Source organism: Rattus norvegicus, chromosome 10 (genome assembly GCF_021556685.1).
Source record: "Rattus norvegicus strain SHRSP/BbbUtx chromosome 10, alternate assembly SHRSP_T2T, whole genome shotgun sequence".
Taxonomy (NCBI): Eukaryota; Metazoa; Chordata; class Mammalia; order Rodentia; family Muridae; genus Rattus; species Rattus norvegicus.
The window spans coordinates 85,316,027-85,333,682 of NC_141543.1; the positions used below are offsets into that span (position 1 = coordinate 85,316,027).

The window sequence follows — 17,656 nt, forward strand, 5'->3', positions numbered from 1 at the left end:
ACCTCTTTCCCTCGTGCAAGCCTGGTCACTTATTTCCTTCCAGGAAAGTACCTCCAGATCCTCCACCTGGAGATAGGGCAAGTGGGCAGAGATGCTTGCCAGAGGTCTGTTTTTAGGGGGTATTTGAAGGGAGAGGTTACCCCTAGGACTCCTGAGAAGGAGAAGGTAGGGACTGCTAGGGGTTTCCCATTCATAATGTGCTTAGGAGTGGAGATGAGGGCTTCTTTTCTCATCTCCATCTCTGCCACAGAGAAGGAGACCCTGGGACAGAGACTCATAATTCAAGATAGCAGTTAGGGAGACCACAGTCCTCAGAGCCCCTAGGCTCTAGGGGCAAAGGATTGGGAGGGGTGATGAGGGGAGCTTCTCAGGACTGGAGGAGTGTGGAGCAGGGGGTGGGGGGGACTCAGCTTATATCCTGCTTTGCGCACTAGAGGCAGCGGCTGCAGAGGGCAGCATCAAGCTCTCCCCTGCCCCTGTGCTCCAAAGCAGAGCCGGACTTGGGCTCTCCGAGGCTACAGGGTAAACCTGGGGTCTCCCAGAGAATTCTCTGGGCTAGAGGAAGAGAATCAGAAGAGGCTATCAGCACTGGGATAGCCATACAGCCAGACCCCACCTTTCTGGTACCCCAGAGATGGGCGGCAGTCAAACCAGTGAGTGCTTTATGGTAAGGGTTTTTAAGAGGACCAGGGGTTCCCTGACCACGCCAGGCTAAGCAGAGGTGAGGGTGAGGATCACAATTCATCTGCCTGGAATGTTGGGCATGCGCTCCCAAAACCCATCCACAGAGTAGGCTTGGGGAGCTCGACCTCAGCCCTCCTTAATGAACACACACTGGCAGTCTCCCGGTCCCCCCAACACTTTCAGTCGACTGCGGTTTCCCATACCTGGTCTGCCATCAGCCGGAACACTCTGATTTGTGAAAGGGGAGGCGTAGTGTGGACGAGCTTAATCCCATCCCCCACTTGCCGGAGCTTTTGTCAGTACCCCCCCACACACACACACTAGAAAAAAATCCAGCACAAAACTCCCCAACCCAACCTTAGCACTCAACATCAGATAAAGAATTGAGGTGGGGAGGGCGCTGGCCGCATTGGGCTCTCTCTGAAAGGGGCTCCAGTCCAGCTCTGGGGGTAGACAGCTCCCCCTTCACCACATCTTGTTCTCATTCTGCACCCCTGACATCAGCCGCCGCCGAAATCTCCTTGTTGTGCCTCCAACCCGCGGATTGGGAGGGTGTTGGGGGGTAGGACCTGCCCCCACCCCTGTTTCCCGCTAGGTCAGTAAAAACCTCAGCCTTAAGGACTAGGTAGGGGGACTGGACCCTAGAATCCGCCGCAAACTTTGGGGCGGGGGCATAAGGAAACCCCAGGAGATTGCGGTCTCCCCTCCTCCGTCCCCGCAGCTTCCTCTCCACCCCTGCCCCCAAACTCGAAAACCAAACCCAGCTCGCTAACCCGCCGGCGGGCGGGCTGGCGGAGTAGAAAGCCCAGGCTCCTGAAGCTGCCCACATCTGGAGGATGACGACCCTCCTCTGCCCACATCTGTAGAGCATCCAGCTGCTTACCAGAGGGTCACCTCTCCTCTCTTTTCCTAGCTTGGATTTAAACCCTCCACCCCTCACCCCCGCTCAAGGATGACTGAGGTGTGTGTATTCGGAGGTGGGGCTCGTCTGGGGTACCCACCAGTCTCCGCTTCTACTCAGACGCCCCCTCCCCTCCTTAGCAGTCTCCCACTCAACTGTTCACAGTCCAGGCTCACTTCTCCAACTCACCTAGCTTTCGGTCCCCTCTGGCGACACGGCCCGCCCCCCTGTGGACCCCCCTAGTCCGGCCCATCGCGGTGCCCCGAAGGATATGGGTTACAGACCGTGCGGAGACACCAGCTCCGCGGGCGGCTGTCCTGGCTCAAGTAGAAGAAAACCACCGGGGCTAGCGCCGGGTACGGCAGCCCCTCCGCCTCGGAGTCCGCGCTGCCCGGGTCCTTTTCCGTCGACCCCGGCCCCTGCCGGCCCCCGGCCCCGGACAGGTCGTTGAGCTGCGTGAAGCTACGGGGCTGTCCCGACTCCTCGGCGCCCGCTCCATCCTCCTCCTCGTCCATCCTCTGGCCAGCCGGGGCCCCGGGGGGTCCGAAGAGGGGCGAGCGGAGCCCCTCAGAGGAGGTGTCCTCACGCAACCGGGGGACCCCGGTAGGGGAGCATGTGGGGGGCTCTAGAGAGCTTGCTGAGTCCCCAGGAGGGCCAGTTCAGCTCAGCTCCCCCTGCCCTCAGGGGCATGCTGCCCGCGGGGCGCCGGGTCTCAGGGAAGCCCCGCCTGGCTAGAGTCCCGCTTCCCCTGGGTTCCCGGGGGCTCCCCGACTAGCCGGCCGGCTTCCCCTCACTTTGTTCCGGCTTCTTCGCTTCGCGCCCAGGCTCCGGTTGCCCGAACAGGCGCTACCTTCGGCGAAGCAGCCCCCGAGAGGAAGAGAAAAAAAAGGGGCCACCCGATGGAGGGCGGGGGTCCGGGGAGGGGCGCCCCCTCTTCCCTCGGCGCAGCTGGAGCAGGATCTAAGGGGTCAGCATCGTCCCGGCTCCGCGCCAGAGACGGCGGGGGGGGGGAGGGGAGGAGGGATCTCTTTGGGGGTGGGTTTGGAGGGGGTGGGGGCCGACTCCTTCCTCCGCCCCTCGGCGGGCTAAAGGACCGGGAGGGGCGGGGAGACCGTGGGGGGCCGTCCCGGGCGGGGGTGGAGGCGGAGATGTCGCCGCTGCCGCCGCCGCCGCCGTGGCTGCCGTTGCCGTAGCTGTCGCCGGCGCCACTGCCTCCTCCTCCGGCCGAGACGCGGAGCGAGAGAACGAGCGAAAGCGGCGGCGAGGAGCCCGGCGCACACCACAGCTGGATCCCTCACTCCAACTTCAAGCCTCGGCCCCGCCTTTCCCCAGCCAACCTCACAGCCAATCGCCGTGCATCACCGGTCCAGAGCCGCCCTTCCATTGGTCGGCCGCCGTGCCAGTGCGGGAGGGAGTACCGGGGGAGAGAACCACAGCTGGAATCCGGTTCCCACCCCAAAACCAGGACCGCCTTTCTACCCTCCTCTTGCCCCTGGGTTCGCACCCGAAGGCTGGGGCCAATCGGACGACTGTCCAGACCGAACCCACTTTCCTATTGGCCTCTGGGGTCTTTGGGACTCCCCTGGGAGGGAGCCTCGAGAAATCAAAGTATTTGGCGTCGAGTCCTGGGGTAGCCCAACCGGCCTCTGACATCTTTTGTCCAGGACCCTCAAATTGGACAGCAGCCAGAAGTCAGAACCTTAGTCTAAGCAGGACTGGAAAAGAAGGAAGACAGGAATCACAGGAGTTAGGGGTGTTACCGGGACCCCACAGCTAAATCCGACTCTCCACCTGCTTAATAACCTACCTCCTGCTTGAACCTGGGAGTCAGACTGGCGAAAGGGAAGAAGAGTCAGGTGTTTCAGGCTGGAAGGGGTCTGTTTGGGAAGAGTAGGCGTGGCTAGAAAGGTAGGGGTGGGCGTGGTCTGGGAGTGTTTGCTGGTCCAGATCCTTGGTCCACTTCTAAGACGTTGACCCTGCCTAACCCTAACCCGGAGGTCTTCTCACTGATGGTGTGAGCATCATCTGCTTCTAGAGATCTCTGAAGGTTGGAGACTCCCTTCAGGGGCTTCATGGGGAAAGCATAGCTTCCAGGCATGACACCAGACTGCAGAGCCTGGATAACCTGCAGCCCCAACGTGGCAGCAGCCTGCGAAGGCCACTGTGGACCTCGAGTGTTTGGAAGGAATGACACATAGAGCTGAGCTTTACTAACTTCGTCCTGCAAAACTCCACTCTGTGCCTCAGTTTCTCCCCTTGATTCCCAATATGCCTTAAGAGAAGTATCAGAGAGAGAGAGAGAGAGAGAGAGAGAGAGAGAGAGAGAGAGAGAGAGAGAGAGAGAGAGAGAGAGAGATTCTTCCTGGAGTTACTCTTCACACTGTACTGGGAGTGGTGCTGACTCTTGTGTGTCTCCCAGGCAGGCACACGCAAATGGAGACCCTGGTTTTCGCCCAGCCTCATCTCACTATGTTCAGGGGCTCAGTCGATTCTATTTCCCTTACAGTCTCCAAAGGCTGTGGGTGCCAGAGAGCCTTGCAAGCGCCACTGGAGTTCTGAACGTGATGGGGAGGGGAGGGGGGGGAAGCGTTTATGTTAGACGCAGGGAAAATGTCTCTACAATCTGCGTAGGATGTATACGACAGAACGACAGGATCCGTAGTCCTGGTAGACTTCAGGAATGGCACAAGCCACTGCGGAAAAGCTGAGGGATGGACCGGATCACCTCCTGCAGCCCCTGATTACCAGGCGTTCTTCCCTGACAAAAGTTGCACCACCCACACATCCTCCAGAGGCCTCCTGGCACCATGACTTGGGTTTGGGGCCGTGTCAGCTCCCACTCTGGCCAGTTGCCAAGATGGGGTGAAGAGGGCAGAGCTGCTGCTGTGCTGTCACCTTCCTGGTTGCCCTTTTGCCAAATCCCAGCGTTGAGTTGTGCAAATGAGGCCAGTCCTGTTTGCATTTCATGCTAATGAGCGTATCCCCTAAGTGCCTGTTTCTCCTGGAGGGAGTCTCTGCTCTCATTCTGAGTGTGAGGCGCCAATCTTGAACTCAGAGTCCTTTTCTGGGATAGAGGAACTATGTATGGCTTGCTTTTAGAATCTGACATCTTCTCTCCCTCCTGTGTATCCTCAGTCTAGCACATGGGCTTGCTCTTCTGACCACCATCTTGAAGCCTTAGGGTTGGCAGCCTGAGGTAGAAACTCTTATAACCCAGTCTCTAAAGCAGAGGACTATGTGAGACCAGAGGCTTGCCCTGCCCCACAGTTCTCCAGTGGTCAGGGTGGTCCATCTCTTCATCCTCAGGCTTGCCCTGTTCTGGAACATACCAAGAAAAGAGACAGGCAGACACCAGCTGGAAAAATCGAGACCTACTTCCTTGGATTTGCAACCTTAGGAAAATCTGCCATCTAGGACAGCCTAGGGCATCAGGGGACCCTATCTGCTACCTGAGTGGGGGGAGGGAGGACGAAGGCAAGAGAAGATAGGAAGCTTTGCACCCCAGTACTCCAAGGCACCCCTTCCTGCTGGCTTCCTTTCTGGGGGTCGTTAGCAGTGGCCGATGGGTTCAGAGATACTGAAGACAGTACTGAACCAGTCGAAGGTGGGAAACCACACAGTACGAAGCCTGGGCAGGGGAGATGAGCACAGACTTCTCTCTGCCCTAGGCTGTATTCCCTGCTGCATGTCCTAGCCTAGTGTTTGATCCATAGTGGGCACGTAGTGAAAAAAAAAAGTTTTTTAGATGAATGACCAGGAAGTGGGAGAGGAAGGAAAAAAAATTCCTTTATTTGTGCCTCTGTTTTCCCACCAAGTTAGACCTATATGATCCAAACTCTCTTCCAAGTTTGCTGGAGAATCTTTGATGTGCCTTGCTGAGCAAGCCCCTCCAGGCCCCTGCAGCCTTCTGGCTTTTGCCCCTCTCATGCTGACTACTGGTTCCCTTAAGAACAAAATCAATCACCCATTTGTGGTACTCTTTACTTGGGGTCGCTGCAACCATTCCATTTGGTCACCTCCATATCTCTGGGAATCAAATGAAACTTCCCTTTCTCAGTTAAAGAATCTGGGGCTCAGGGAAATGAAATGATAATCCCCAAACCAAGAAGACCCTAGGCCCTAGATGCTCTAATACAGCCCTGCTGACAGGAGAGAGGACACAGAGGAGGAGGGTAAAGTGGCACTTGCCAAGAGGAAGAGATGTTGTGGGACTTTTAAATCAATTCCATATCCAGTAAGGGTCATGTTAGCCCAGCCTACCTGGGAGAAGTAATCCCTTCTTCTGAATCTATTTACAAGATATCACAGCCCTGTTCCTGACTGATAGTGGAAGGGAAATGAGAGATGCAAAAGGCAGGCAGGTGGAGGAAAACACCAAATGCACTCTCCTTCATAGCCCTGTCTCCACCTCCTGGCAAGAAGCAGCCTCAGTGATCTTTGTCGTCATTCTGAAGGTCCCAGGGAGAACCTGGTACGCTGAGGGGTGTCAGGCTAGACTCCTACGAACTCTGGCCCTCCAACAGCCATCCCTAGTAGGCTAAAGGTCCCTGCTTCACCATTTCATTCGTGAGGGTCGGTGAGACCACAGGCAAGAGGGCTACATGAACTGCCCAGACCGTTCCAAATATAGTGTTAGGGTTGCCAAAATGGCCACCTGTGTCTCACCATGCTGTACTTTCCCTTCCTGCTGCCCCCAAGCCAGGCTCCACGTGTCCAGGCTTTGACTTGCTGGCAAGGTTGAGTGGGCTCCAGTAAGAAAGAGGCCAGCTGACCTCATTGGCCAGAGTGCTAATCCCCTCCAGATGGGCTGGTGGCTTGCACCAAGGGCCTGCTGCCCAGACTGAGACAACTCCGGTCCCAGTGACCATGGGTAGATGTGTATGTGTGACAATCTCGTGTCTCCAGTTCTCCTTTCTGCTCCCTTCCTCCCTTCTACTGACATCTCCTTAGCAGTACCCCCACCCCAACCCATCCATTCTTCTTTGTCTCTCTGGAAGCTTCCTCTGGCTATCTGTGTTGTTTGACTTGGAGGTTAGCAGGATGCTCAGGCTCAGTAGATCTCAAAAAGACAGTTTCTGTGCAACCTCACAACCCTATTGTTCTGCACCTTCTCATTCCAAGCATCTCTCCAAGCTCCACCCTTCCTGGATGACAGCTATGTGGAGATTCATCTGCCAAGGGTGAGATTTAAGAGCATCTCCCAACATTCAAAGGGCAGGAGGAGGTCCCAGGAAGGTGCCAGCTTCCTCTGTAGCAGGAGTCAAGTGGATCTGGGGAAGGACTTCCAACACAACAGATGTTCCACATGCAAGAGAGCCCTTTCCCAGACCATCCTGCAGGAAGAGGCAGAGTGTGAGCTCCTGAAGTGATGCTGGGGTTGGATGGGAACCTCAAAGAAAAGTCTTAGTCCTGGTACTTGCGGTTTCCACAGCATATACTACATTGCATGGAAACATTAATTAATGTTAATTACATATCTTTCTGCTAAACATTAAAGTCTATACTGAGCCCCTGTCCCTTCCTTAGCTTTAAACAAAGAGGCAAGGGAAAAGATGGCAGGTCATTTCCTAGCAGGGCCTTACCATTCCTGAGCTAGTACACACCGTGTCCTTACCCTGGTTCTGATCCTGGGTTTTGGACAACTGACTAATCGTGGACAGAGGCAAGATTAGCCTGGTGACCAGATGGAAGGCAACAGGGCAAGGAGAGGAGAGAAAAGAGTCACCTGTGGACTCTCATGGGAAGGCTGGTCCCAGGCGGCTGTCATCAGGCCCTCACAAGAGGAAGTCACCACGGGACACTGTTAGGTTTATTTCATGGTGAGTAAGGTGTCCATGGGGGAGCCACAACGATGGCTGTGATCATCTGGAGGCAGGGTTCCCAGGGGTGGCTATAGATTTGGCATAGCCTCTGGCCCAGCTTGGAGAGTTCTGGGCAGTCATTGGTGTAGCAGCTTTCGTAGTTCACAGGGATCCGTGATAGGCATGGAGCAGGCTTGGTTCTCAAATATGTAGACCGTGGCCCGGTCTTCTACTCGTCGAAGGTTGCTCAGGAAGGGAAGCTGACGGGACAGGAAGCTTGATGGGTCTCCATCAGCCAGAATGAGCACCTGGGATATTGGCAGAGCACAAAGTGTCACCTGGGACAGGGTACTGGTCATTGCAGAGCCCAGCGGGAAGTGACCTATCCCCCAAACCTCCAAAAGGAAGGATGTGGGGAGCTGAGTAGGGAGACACAATGAGGGAGGTAGAGAGTGAACACAAGGTTGCAGGGGTGGGCACCTTATTAGGAATGTAGATGGAGTGGACACATTGCAGCAGGGCCTTGGTGTCCTTGGCCTGAGGGTCTCCACAGATCACGATCTGTCCAGTATAGGAAAGTCATCCAGTGTCAGGAAGAGAGAAGCTAGTCCCCAAACCTGCCAGACCTTCCCCATCCTCCACCCACCCAGAATTCCTAAAAAGGGAAGAGACTCACCTCAGCTATCAGGAGGATTCAACAGATTTAAAGCTCCACAAGTGCAAACACACAAAACACACACACACACAGACACACACACAGACACACACACAGACACACACACACACAGACACACACAGACACACACAGACACACACAGACACACACAGACACACACACAGACACACAGACACAGATACACACACACAGACACACACACACAGACACACACACAGACAGACACACACACAGACACACACAGACACACACACAGACACACACAGACACAGATACACACACACAGACATACACAATACACACACACAGACACACACACACAGACACACACACACAGACACACACACAGACACACACACACAGACACACACACACACACACACACACACCAGGAATGCACATTAGTGGCAATGTCATACACTGCAGTGGACATACAAATACAGGTCGGGGTGTCCAGAAGACTTGCTACACTGCATGGCACACAACACACAAATAGGCATAGTTACATGCACACATAGCAGACATCACACATATAAACACATGCAAACATACACCCATAGAGGAACACACAAATATTCACAGGCAAATCCTCTAGTCCATACCAGCACATAAACCAGAAAAAGTATGTGTGTGAGTGTGTGTGTGTGTGTGTGTGTGTGTGTGTGTACAAAAGAGTTGACATAGCAATAAACCACAAAGGGACAGAAATAATCAGGTTGACATGCAGAACTTTACAGAGAAACACTTCACCAGCCGCCAGACCATCAGGAACCCATCTTTTAGCCTCTCCATTTTGCCTTTATATGCAAACAGCCCAATGACAAGCCCTCACAGGCTGTCTCTCCTGACACCACCCTCCCACAGACAACTCCACTCCCCAGAGCGGAGACCCCTGCATACGTATAAGTGAGCTTTGGTAGCAGCCCTGGAGCTCCATTCATGGCTACTATAGCTTGTTCCATCACCAGCCTCCCTCCTGGCCTGGTCTCAGTGCACATTTTACCTCCTCCCTACCTGCTTCAGAGTCTGCTGTTGAGCTGAGAGGGCACGGACCATCTCAGGCAAGGCCACCGGGACTCGGCGCATGCGCTCCGAGAAGGCTGTCAACAGGCACACACACTTGTCCATCCAATCCTTGTGGCCGGTTAAGCCGTGTAACCGGAGGAGGTTGTGGGCCGACACGGAGTTGGCACTGGGTTCTGCGCCATCCTGGTCTGCAAGGGCATAGGAGGAGGTATACAGGGATAGTTGTTGGGCTTCAGGGCCCTGTCTGAGACTGAATCTGGGTTTTGGGGTCCAGGGATAAGATGAGGAAGTTCATATGGTCTGATTTTTTTTTCACAAGCCCCTCTCTCCTGCTAAGCCGTGGAGCCGTGGGTATCCAGGTTCCCTACCTCACGGCTGATGCCTTTGTCTAACTACCGACTGCCAGGGCCAGAGAGGCATCACCCAAATCCCTCCCCTCTTCTATTTCCTCTACACATCCTGCTGGCCTACTGCCTGAACAGCTCCCAATCCTTTCCTGTCCCCCATCTCATGGGCTACCCCTGGCTGCTTTCAACAGTACCTCCCAAGCCTAAAAGTCAGCATTCTCTTAATGGGTCACCCTGATTTCCCAGTTTCCGTTCATCTCTACAACAGTCAGAATGGCCGCTTTACATCCAAGCCAGAGCAAGTCAGACCCTCTCAGTGCCCTAAGCTCTCTCTTCCTTATCCCAGCATGTGCACCTCCTCTCTGGTCTCTCTGTTTTCCACACTCACCTAACCCCTAGGGCTCTCTCATTAAACTGTCTCCTCTGCCTAAGTCTCTTCCAAGTGCCTCCCCGACAGCACAGATCCTCTTGGCTGACACCTGTCACAGGTTTACTGTATTCTCAAAGCTTTAGTGACGAAACATTTTGCACTATCTCCACCACATGTTGTAAGCTTCCTTCAGGCAGAGACCAAGTCATTCTTGCCTAACAAATTAAATCTGTGGATTTCGGATACCCCTGCGTGCTCACAGGAAAACTACAAGGACATCTCCATTAACTCTGAGGAACTCTGAGTGCTTCTAGCCCTCATTTGTATATTAGAAAGCGGGTTCAGAAGTATCAGGAGACCTCCAAAGTCACATAGAATAAAGACATGAAGCTAGCAGCCCCACGTGAGCTGTTTACTCTAACACTACACAAGTATTTTCCTCTGCAATGCCCTGCCGCCAGCCCGAACCAAGGGCCCAAGGCCAGCACTGACCATCCTTCAAACGAAGAGGCAGGTCTGTCCCCAGCTCAGCCTCACTGCAGAAGTAGCCACCACCGTGGGAGTCCCAGAAGAGTTTGTCCTGTATGTCCTGCAGACGCAGAGCCCACTCAAGCCAAGAGCTCTCCTGTGAGGCCTCATACAGGTCCAGCAGGCCCCGCACCACAAAGGCATAGTCCTCCAGAAAACCCCAGCATGGCGGATTGCTAAGGGTACAGGAGAGAAGGAAGTCTGAGGACAGGCCCAGGAAAGCAAGAAGAAACTTCTCGTGCTTTCTTTCCGTTAATCCTCAATACCCACTTCTCCTATGGCTACATTAGCCTATTTCCCAAAAGAGCCAATGGGCCCAAGAGTGTTAAGGGAGCAGAGTAGTGACTGAGCAGTCAACTGAAAGGGCAGAACAGGGCTAGAATCACACAAGGAAACGGCCTCTTGGTCTGCCCATCCCCCACCTCCCACCTTTGCTCCACGGTTCCTCCAGCGCCAGCATAGCATGTCCTCTTCAGGCGGCCGCTGGACACATCAAACATGTGCCGCTTGAGGAATTTGGCACCGTTGGTGGCCTGGGTGACTAACTTTTCCATACCTAGGACAGACCCCGCCACGGCAAAACCAGACACCATCAAGCCTGGAGGAATGAGAGGTCAGAGGTGTTAAGAGGTCAACCAGAGCTCTTCTGGGGCAACACACCCCACTCCACCCCACCCGGTGGCTCCAAGTGCCAAGCCCAGGCGAATTATTCTCTAAATCTCCATTTATTTGTTTCTAAATCAAAATTGAAAAGGCCTATGAAGAAAGGAGGGGGGAGACAGAAGGGGCGTGGCCAGTAGAATTAAGGTTCAGAGAGGGTCACCCCACCGTTCCAGGCAGCCAGCATCTTGTTGTCCAGGTGTGCTTTCGGTCTATGTTTCCGGGCCTGGAAGAGCTTCTCCAGCCCTGTGTTGAGCAACGCCCTCACAGCTTCCACCTCCAGGCCATAGCGGGCGGCCGTCAGCTCTAGTGAGTACCGCACGGTCAGAACATTCTGACCGTGCATCTCCCCGTTGACATCCTGAGGGAAACAGCCGTGGTCAGAAGGAGCCCGTGTACTTGGTGGGCCTGGGGTCCTTCTCTGGGTCTGTAAAAGTCCTCACCTGAGTGGGGTTGATATTGCCTGCCTCACTGAGTCCGTAATGCTTCATTAGGAGCTGGCCTGAGGTCAGAGGCTCGCTGGCGCCCCCCACCGGCTCTGGGAGCAGCTGTTGAACCTCTTTGACTGTCCACAAATACAAAGCACCCTCTTGGGGCTTCACGCCCCGCTCTGGGGGAGAATCAGCATCCTCTGCACTGTAGAAGCCTCCGGACTGTGAGGATAGGAGAGTTGGCTAGTCATCATCTTAAAGGCAATGGAGACCTCAAGCCCTCCTGCACCCAGGTATGCCTGCCTCACTGGACACACACCCGATGGCTCAGATTCCGGGTCACATACTGCAGGATGCCTTTGGCAACATCGGAGAAGAATTCATCGCCAGAGATCTGAGGGGGGTGGAGATTGTAAGTTAAGGTCACTGGCGGGGAGGTGGGGCTCAGATTCATAGAGGATACTCTCCCAGGAAAGTGGGTGGGGCGTAGGGAAGCCCAGGTGTCTAGAGCGTGAGAAGGAATTCTGGACTGAAATTAAGAGGAAGTCACAGTTACCTGGAAGACCTTGGGATTGGCAGCCAGGGTTAAGGTTAGGGGCAAAAGTCACCTGGAAGGCTTGGCAGTAGACCACCGAGAGCTGTGCCTGGTCATACAGCATCTTCTCAAAGTGAGGAATGTGCCACTGTCGGTCCGTGGAGTAGCGGTGAAAGCCCTGGGCCAGGCAGGATGTTAGGCTAGTCTGATCTCAGTCTCTGTTACTAGGCCTGCTGCCCCTCCAGGGAACCTGGCCTGCCCTCACCTGCCCCACATGATCCCGGATGCCTCCGTTGGCCATCATCTTCAGGGTGTGCAAAGCCATCTGCTGAGCTCGGGAGCCATCCTGGGTGACCCGATGACTGAGCCAATAGGAGAACAGGAAGTTCAGAATCACTGTGGAGCAGGAAGGAGAGGGTAAGAGGGCCAGGCAGTATCTGTCAGATTGGAAGATGGGAACTTCTACCATCCACTTAGAGGACACAGGCCATTGTCTGAGTCAGAGGTCAGAATACCATTGGCCCACAGGGGACCAGAGAGCAACCCAGCCATACAAGAGAGAACAAAGATGGGGTTGGGGATTTAGCTCAGTGGTAGAGCGCTTGCCTAGGAAGCGCAAGGCCCTGGGTTTGGTCCCCAGCTCCGAAAAAAAGAACCCAAAAAAAGAAAAAAAAAAAAAAAGAGAGAGAGAGAGACCAAAGGCACTGGGTCACTTAACTAAGTTAGATGGTCATTAGATAGGGCAGGGCCAGAGGTCACTGACCAGGTGTGGGAAACTTAGGGGCCTCAGCAAAGCCACCATACTCCTCATCATATCCCTCATCCAACTGCTGGAAGCAGCGGCTATTCATGGTGGCAGCGGAGGGCGGAAGCTGTCTGTCACCCACGCTGATCTCAGATCGGGCCAGCAGGGCTGTGGTGACACGCTGGCTGTTTTCCAGAAGGGTGTTCTTGTTCTGTTTCCACTAGAGGAGGTGAGCACACATGTGGAGGTCAGTACACATGGGGTGGGGTGGGGGGGCTCCCCATAGTCCCTCAGCCTGCACTTTGGTACCTTTTCTCCCTGGCATCCACCCACCTGATCACAGATTCTCATCAACACTGTTCGGAAGCCAACTCGAGTCAAACCATCCTCTGGTGGGAAGTAGGTGCCCCCAACAAATGGCTGGAGGCTGGGGGTCAGCCACACATTCATTGGCCAGCCTCCTCCACTACTGGTGGCCTGAAAGAGGGAGGGCCAGGATCAGGGGAGCTGCCATGCACAGGTGTGACAAGACCATCACAGGGCTGTCTCACCTGCACAAAAGTCATGTACACTTTGTCCACGTCTGGCCTCTCCTCTCTGTCCACCATCACGGAGACGAAGTTCTCGTTGAGCAGGTGCCCTATCTCTTCATTCTGGAAGGATTCTTCCTCCATCATGTGGCACCAGTGACAGGTGGAGTACCCCACTAGGATAGAAAAGGGACAGGAGGGCAGAAAGAGGACCCCGGGACCCAAAGGACTCGCCCCAACCCCCTGCCTGTCCCCAAACCCCATCCCGGGAACAGTGGGTGTATACCTGAGAGAAAAATTGGTTTGTTTTCTTTTTTGGCCTTGTCGAAGGCTTCCTGTCCCCAGGGGTACCTAGACCCAACATGAAGAAGACGTCACTCAGTAGCCTAGGGAGTCTTGGAAGATTAGGGACCCCAGATGCTTCAAGGGAAACCCTGGGATAGCGCTCACCAATCCACCGGGTTGTGGGCATGTTGTAAGAGGTATGGAGACTTCTCATTGATCAGTCGATTGGCAGTCTTCTGAGGTGCAGGTGGAGGACAGTTAGTCCGACTTGCCTTTCCTCCAGCAGGCATGGGCACAGAATTACTAACTGAAGCACTTCGGTCCTTGTCCCGGGAGGAGCTGCCCCTAATGTGGGCAGATAGGTCACACGAATGAAGACCACTTCCCCTTTACCTTCCCAAATCAGCTTAATGGTCACCCAAACTCAAAGATTTCCACTCCCAGTCCAGCCCACCTTTCTGAACCACGGGGGAGACCGTGGCCTTTGTGCTCCCCCTTATGTTTTGGGGGTGGTGGGGAATGGTGGCTCATTGGGGGCTCCCTGCCAGGTTAGTCTCCCCCAGCTTCTCGGACTTGGCGGTAGGAAGGGTATCTGTGAGGTCAGAGAGGGTCATAATGAGTAGAATGGTCCATCCAGCTCTGTTCTATCACCCACGGAGGGCCCCTCCCTGGATTGGTTGCACTGCAGGCATCCCTAGTATGCATGAGGGTAACCTGGAAAGGGAGTGGCTACTGCCAGTGTCTAGATAGATCAAAAGGAATTGGGTCCAGGACTGGACCAGGTGAGGAACAGCCAGAAGTAGGCAGGAACTACTTAGCCAAGAGCTCCAAATGGAGCACTCTGAAGGACCAAGTCTTGTGACACACACACACACACACACACACACACACACACACACACACACACAGGGGAGGGGAGAGAGAGGGAAAGAGGGGAAGAGAGATGAGAAAGAAGAGGGTGGGGGAGGAGGAGGGGGAGAGGGAGGAGGGGGAGGAAGAGGAGGAGGAGAAGGAGAAGAAGAAGAAGAAGAAAAGAAGAAGAAGAAGAAGAAGAAGAAGAAGAAGAAGAAGAAGAAGAAGAAGAAGAAGAAGAAGAAGAAGAAGAGAAGAAGAAGAAGAAGAAGAAGAAGAAGAAGAAGAAGAAGAAGAAGAAGAAGAAGAAGAAGAAGAAGAAGAAGAAGAAGAAGAAGAAGAAGAAGAAGAAGAAGAAGAAGAAGAAGAAGAAGAAGAAGAAGAAGAAGAAGAAAAGAGGGAAAGGGGGAACACTCAGAATCAAATAGGCCTGTCTTAGGGAGTTCAACCTGGGAACTCAGCTAAATAATAACAGGCCAGTGCAGCAACATGAGACTCTAACAGGATGCAAGGTGCTTCAAGAGAGGGGTCTGTGGACAACACGTCATTCTAGAAAGGCTTTCTGGAGGTAGTGTTAAGGTAGTCAAAGAGCTAGCCTGATCTGGCAATACTGCAGCAGATAAGAAGGGAGGGGGAAGAAAAGGAGCCTTCATGCAGAGGGATCCAAGCAGACATGGCACCGTGCCTGAAAGACCCTCCCCAACCCCCCGCAGGCGCCAGGCATATTGTAGTGACTAGCCCATACCTTCGGCTAACGGGAGGGCCCAACCCCACAGTGGGGTGACCGGAGGTTGGGGCCCAGACAGTCCCACACTCTCAGTACGACTGCTCCAAATCGGGCTATAGGCTTCAAAGGGCGGACCCGGAGCCGGGTCTTCGCCAAGTCTCTGGCCCTGTGGCTGGTCTCCGAGCGCCGCTCGGCGGTAGAGCGCGGAAATACTGCCGTGCCTTTGAAGATCCAACCGTCTCAGCGCCTAAAATTCGAGCAAAATAAACTGGGTTCCATTTAAAGTGCTGGCAAGAAGAGGGACCCTCACAGCATCCAATACTTTCGCTAGCTCTTCTCCCTTTTACAAGCGGGAAATGAGGCTCCCGTTGAAGGATTTGCTCGGCCAGGATTTGCTTAATTCAGCCTACCGCTCTCAAGGCCCTCCTTAGAACCCACCCACTCCAGGAAGCCTTCTGAATGATGACACTGAGCCAATGTGTCCTTACTTCATGCTCTATTTGCTTGGTTCATTCATTTTACTCAGCCAGTGCCTAGTGTCCTCTGCTGTCTACTACTATGCCAAGCATTGAACACCAATACGCTCCTCCCTACCCTTTACTCACAGCTAGGGAATTGTCTACACACTGTGACAAGTACCGTGAACGGGTATAATCTAGCAAGAGACTTGATCCTGTAAAAGGGACATGGGGGAAAAGCTCTGCATAGGAAGTTCTATTTGAGGGGTAGCTATAAAGAATGAGAGAGAACTTGCAGGAAGTGAGAGAAGCAGCAGAAGGAACAGCTTGTGTAAAGGTCCTGTAGCAGGTGAGGGATTTGGGACTGAAGAACAGTAGAAGGCTAGCACAGCTGGAGGGTAGAGTGAAAGGATAGCTAATGAATGTGGATAGGAGCTGGCGTGGCTTGCTATTGCCGTGATGAAACACGATGACCAAAAAGCAACTTGGGGAGAAAGGAGTTTATTTCACCTTATACTTCCCCATCACAGTCCTGTGTCCATCATCAAAGGGGAAGTCGGGGCTGAAATTCAAGGCAGGAACTGCAGCAGAAGCCACGGAGGAATGCTCTCCATGTCTTGCTCAGCCTGCCTTCTAGTACATAGGACCACTAACCCAGGGGTGGCAGGCACTGATCACCCTCAAACATCAATCATCAGTGAAGAAAATGCACCCCAGGCTTGCCCACAAGTCAGTCTGATGAGGACACATTTTCTCAGCTAAGCTCCCTGCTTCCAAATCAGTCTAGCTTGTGTCAAGTTGACATAAAACTAGCCGGCCATGGAAGTTAGAGGAGTGGGCAGGACTAGGTCTGGGACAGGGGGTGAACTCTGAGGAGGAGGCATTGCTGGGGATGCAATCCAGGGCCTTATACATGCTACACATGCCTCAGCAGGAGAGCTCCTAATGACATAGGGAGGAGGCTGCTGAGGAGCTTGCCTGCCTGGTGTATTGTTTGTTTGTTTTTGGGCCCTCCCCCTCCTCCAAGACAGGGTTTCTCTGTGTAGCCCTGGCTGTCCTGGAACCTGCTCTGCAGACCAGGCTGGCCTTGAACTCACAGAGATCTACTGTCCCTGTCTCCCGAGTGCTGGGATCAAAGGTGTGCGCCACTGCTGCCCAGACCATTTTAATCAGGATAGTAGCCTCTTAGGTCTGGAAACGGGGAAAGAATGGAAGCAGGTTTAACGAAGGGGTCATGGCAGCACACAGGAGAGACAGGGAGCCTCCTGTCTTACTGGGGGATAGGGGTAAAACTGCAGAGGAAGGGAACCTTGAGGAGAGGGGTGTCAGTTAACATAAAAGGGTAAGGCCTTGCTCTGAAGAAGATGGAGCCATAGGAGGTCCAGAGGTCTTTTTTGGGTCTGTCGGTCTGAATACCTGCATGCAGAATGGAAGGAGTAAGGGCTTGATGAACAGAAGGGAGGCTGTTGGGAAAGAGAAAAGGATTTTCTTTGTGGAGAGCTTTTGACAAAGCAGCATATTGAGAGAAGAGAGCTCAGGTCCATACTCCTTGAATCATGACAGCATAGGCAGGCAGGACCCATGCATAAATTCAGACACTGTAGCATCCTAGAAGCAGAGCTACAGGGATCTTAAGAGCAGCTAGGCATGGTGGCGCATACCTGTACATCTCGGTGCTGAGCTAAGGAGATATGAGGCTAGAGGCTGAGACTGAAAGAGCACGAGTTCAAGGTCAATTTGAGCTGCAAAAAAAGACCTCATCTAAAATAAGGGGGTCGGGGGGAAGGATGGACTCAGTCAATAAAAGTGCTCATTTCATGAATGTGAGGGTTCGAGTTCCATCCCCACAAACCTACAGAAAACAAAAGCAACAGCATAACCGCAGCAGTGATGAGGCAGGAGGCAGAGGTAGACTGGATGCCTGGAGTTCAGTGGCCTTCTAGCTTGGTCTACCTGGCAAAGTTCCACGCCAAGAGGAAATCTTTTCTTGGGCTACAGAGATGGTCTGCTGGTTGAGAGGGCTGATTGTTCTTCCAGAGGATTCATTAAATCCTGCCCCTGGCCAATGGTGGCTCACAACTGTAACTCATGCACGTAGTG

At 53.8% G+C, this 17,656-nt stretch overlaps 2 protein-coding genes across 20 annotated transcripts in view; both read right to left on the reverse strand.

The window, feature by feature from the left end:
* Cacna1g (calcium voltage-gated channel subunit alpha1 G) overlaps positions 1-2,863 on the reverse strand; it is a 67,930-nt gene extending 65,067 nt beyond the window's left edge. For 16 of the 18 annotated variants that reach the window (XM_087571232.1, XM_087571231.1, XM_087571220.1 and 13 more), the window contains exon 1: positions 1,859-2,863. In XM_087571232.1, the coding sequence (XP_087427358.1) occupies positions 1,859-2,100 (242 nt within the window). In that variant the 5' untranslated portion in view covers positions 2,101-2,863. 18 annotated transcript variants of the gene reach the window in all.
* Positions 2,864-7,372: 4,509 nt separating this feature from the next.
* Spata20 (spermatogenesis associated 20) lies at positions 7,373-15,515 on the reverse strand. Of its 2 annotated transcripts, none has more exons than XM_087573151.1 (16): positions 15,117-15,515; positions 13,685-13,864; positions 13,521-13,585; positions 13,256-13,410; positions 13,038-13,181; positions 12,723-12,924; positions 12,225-12,355; positions 12,033-12,137; positions 11,744-11,818; positions 11,437-11,646; positions 11,162-11,354; positions 10,763-10,931; positions 10,298-10,509; positions 9,077-9,276; positions 7,867-7,947; positions 7,373-7,694 (listed from the first exon to the last, which is right to left on the reverse strand). In XM_087573151.1, exons 2-16 carry the CDS (start codon positions 13,807-13,809, stop codon positions 7,524-7,526), a joined length of 2,238 nt encoding a protein of 745 aa, XP_087429277.1. In that variant the 5' UTR covers positions 13,810-13,864; positions 15,117-15,515; the 3' UTR covers positions 7,373-7,523.
* Positions 15,516-17,656: the final 2,141 nt, after the last annotated feature.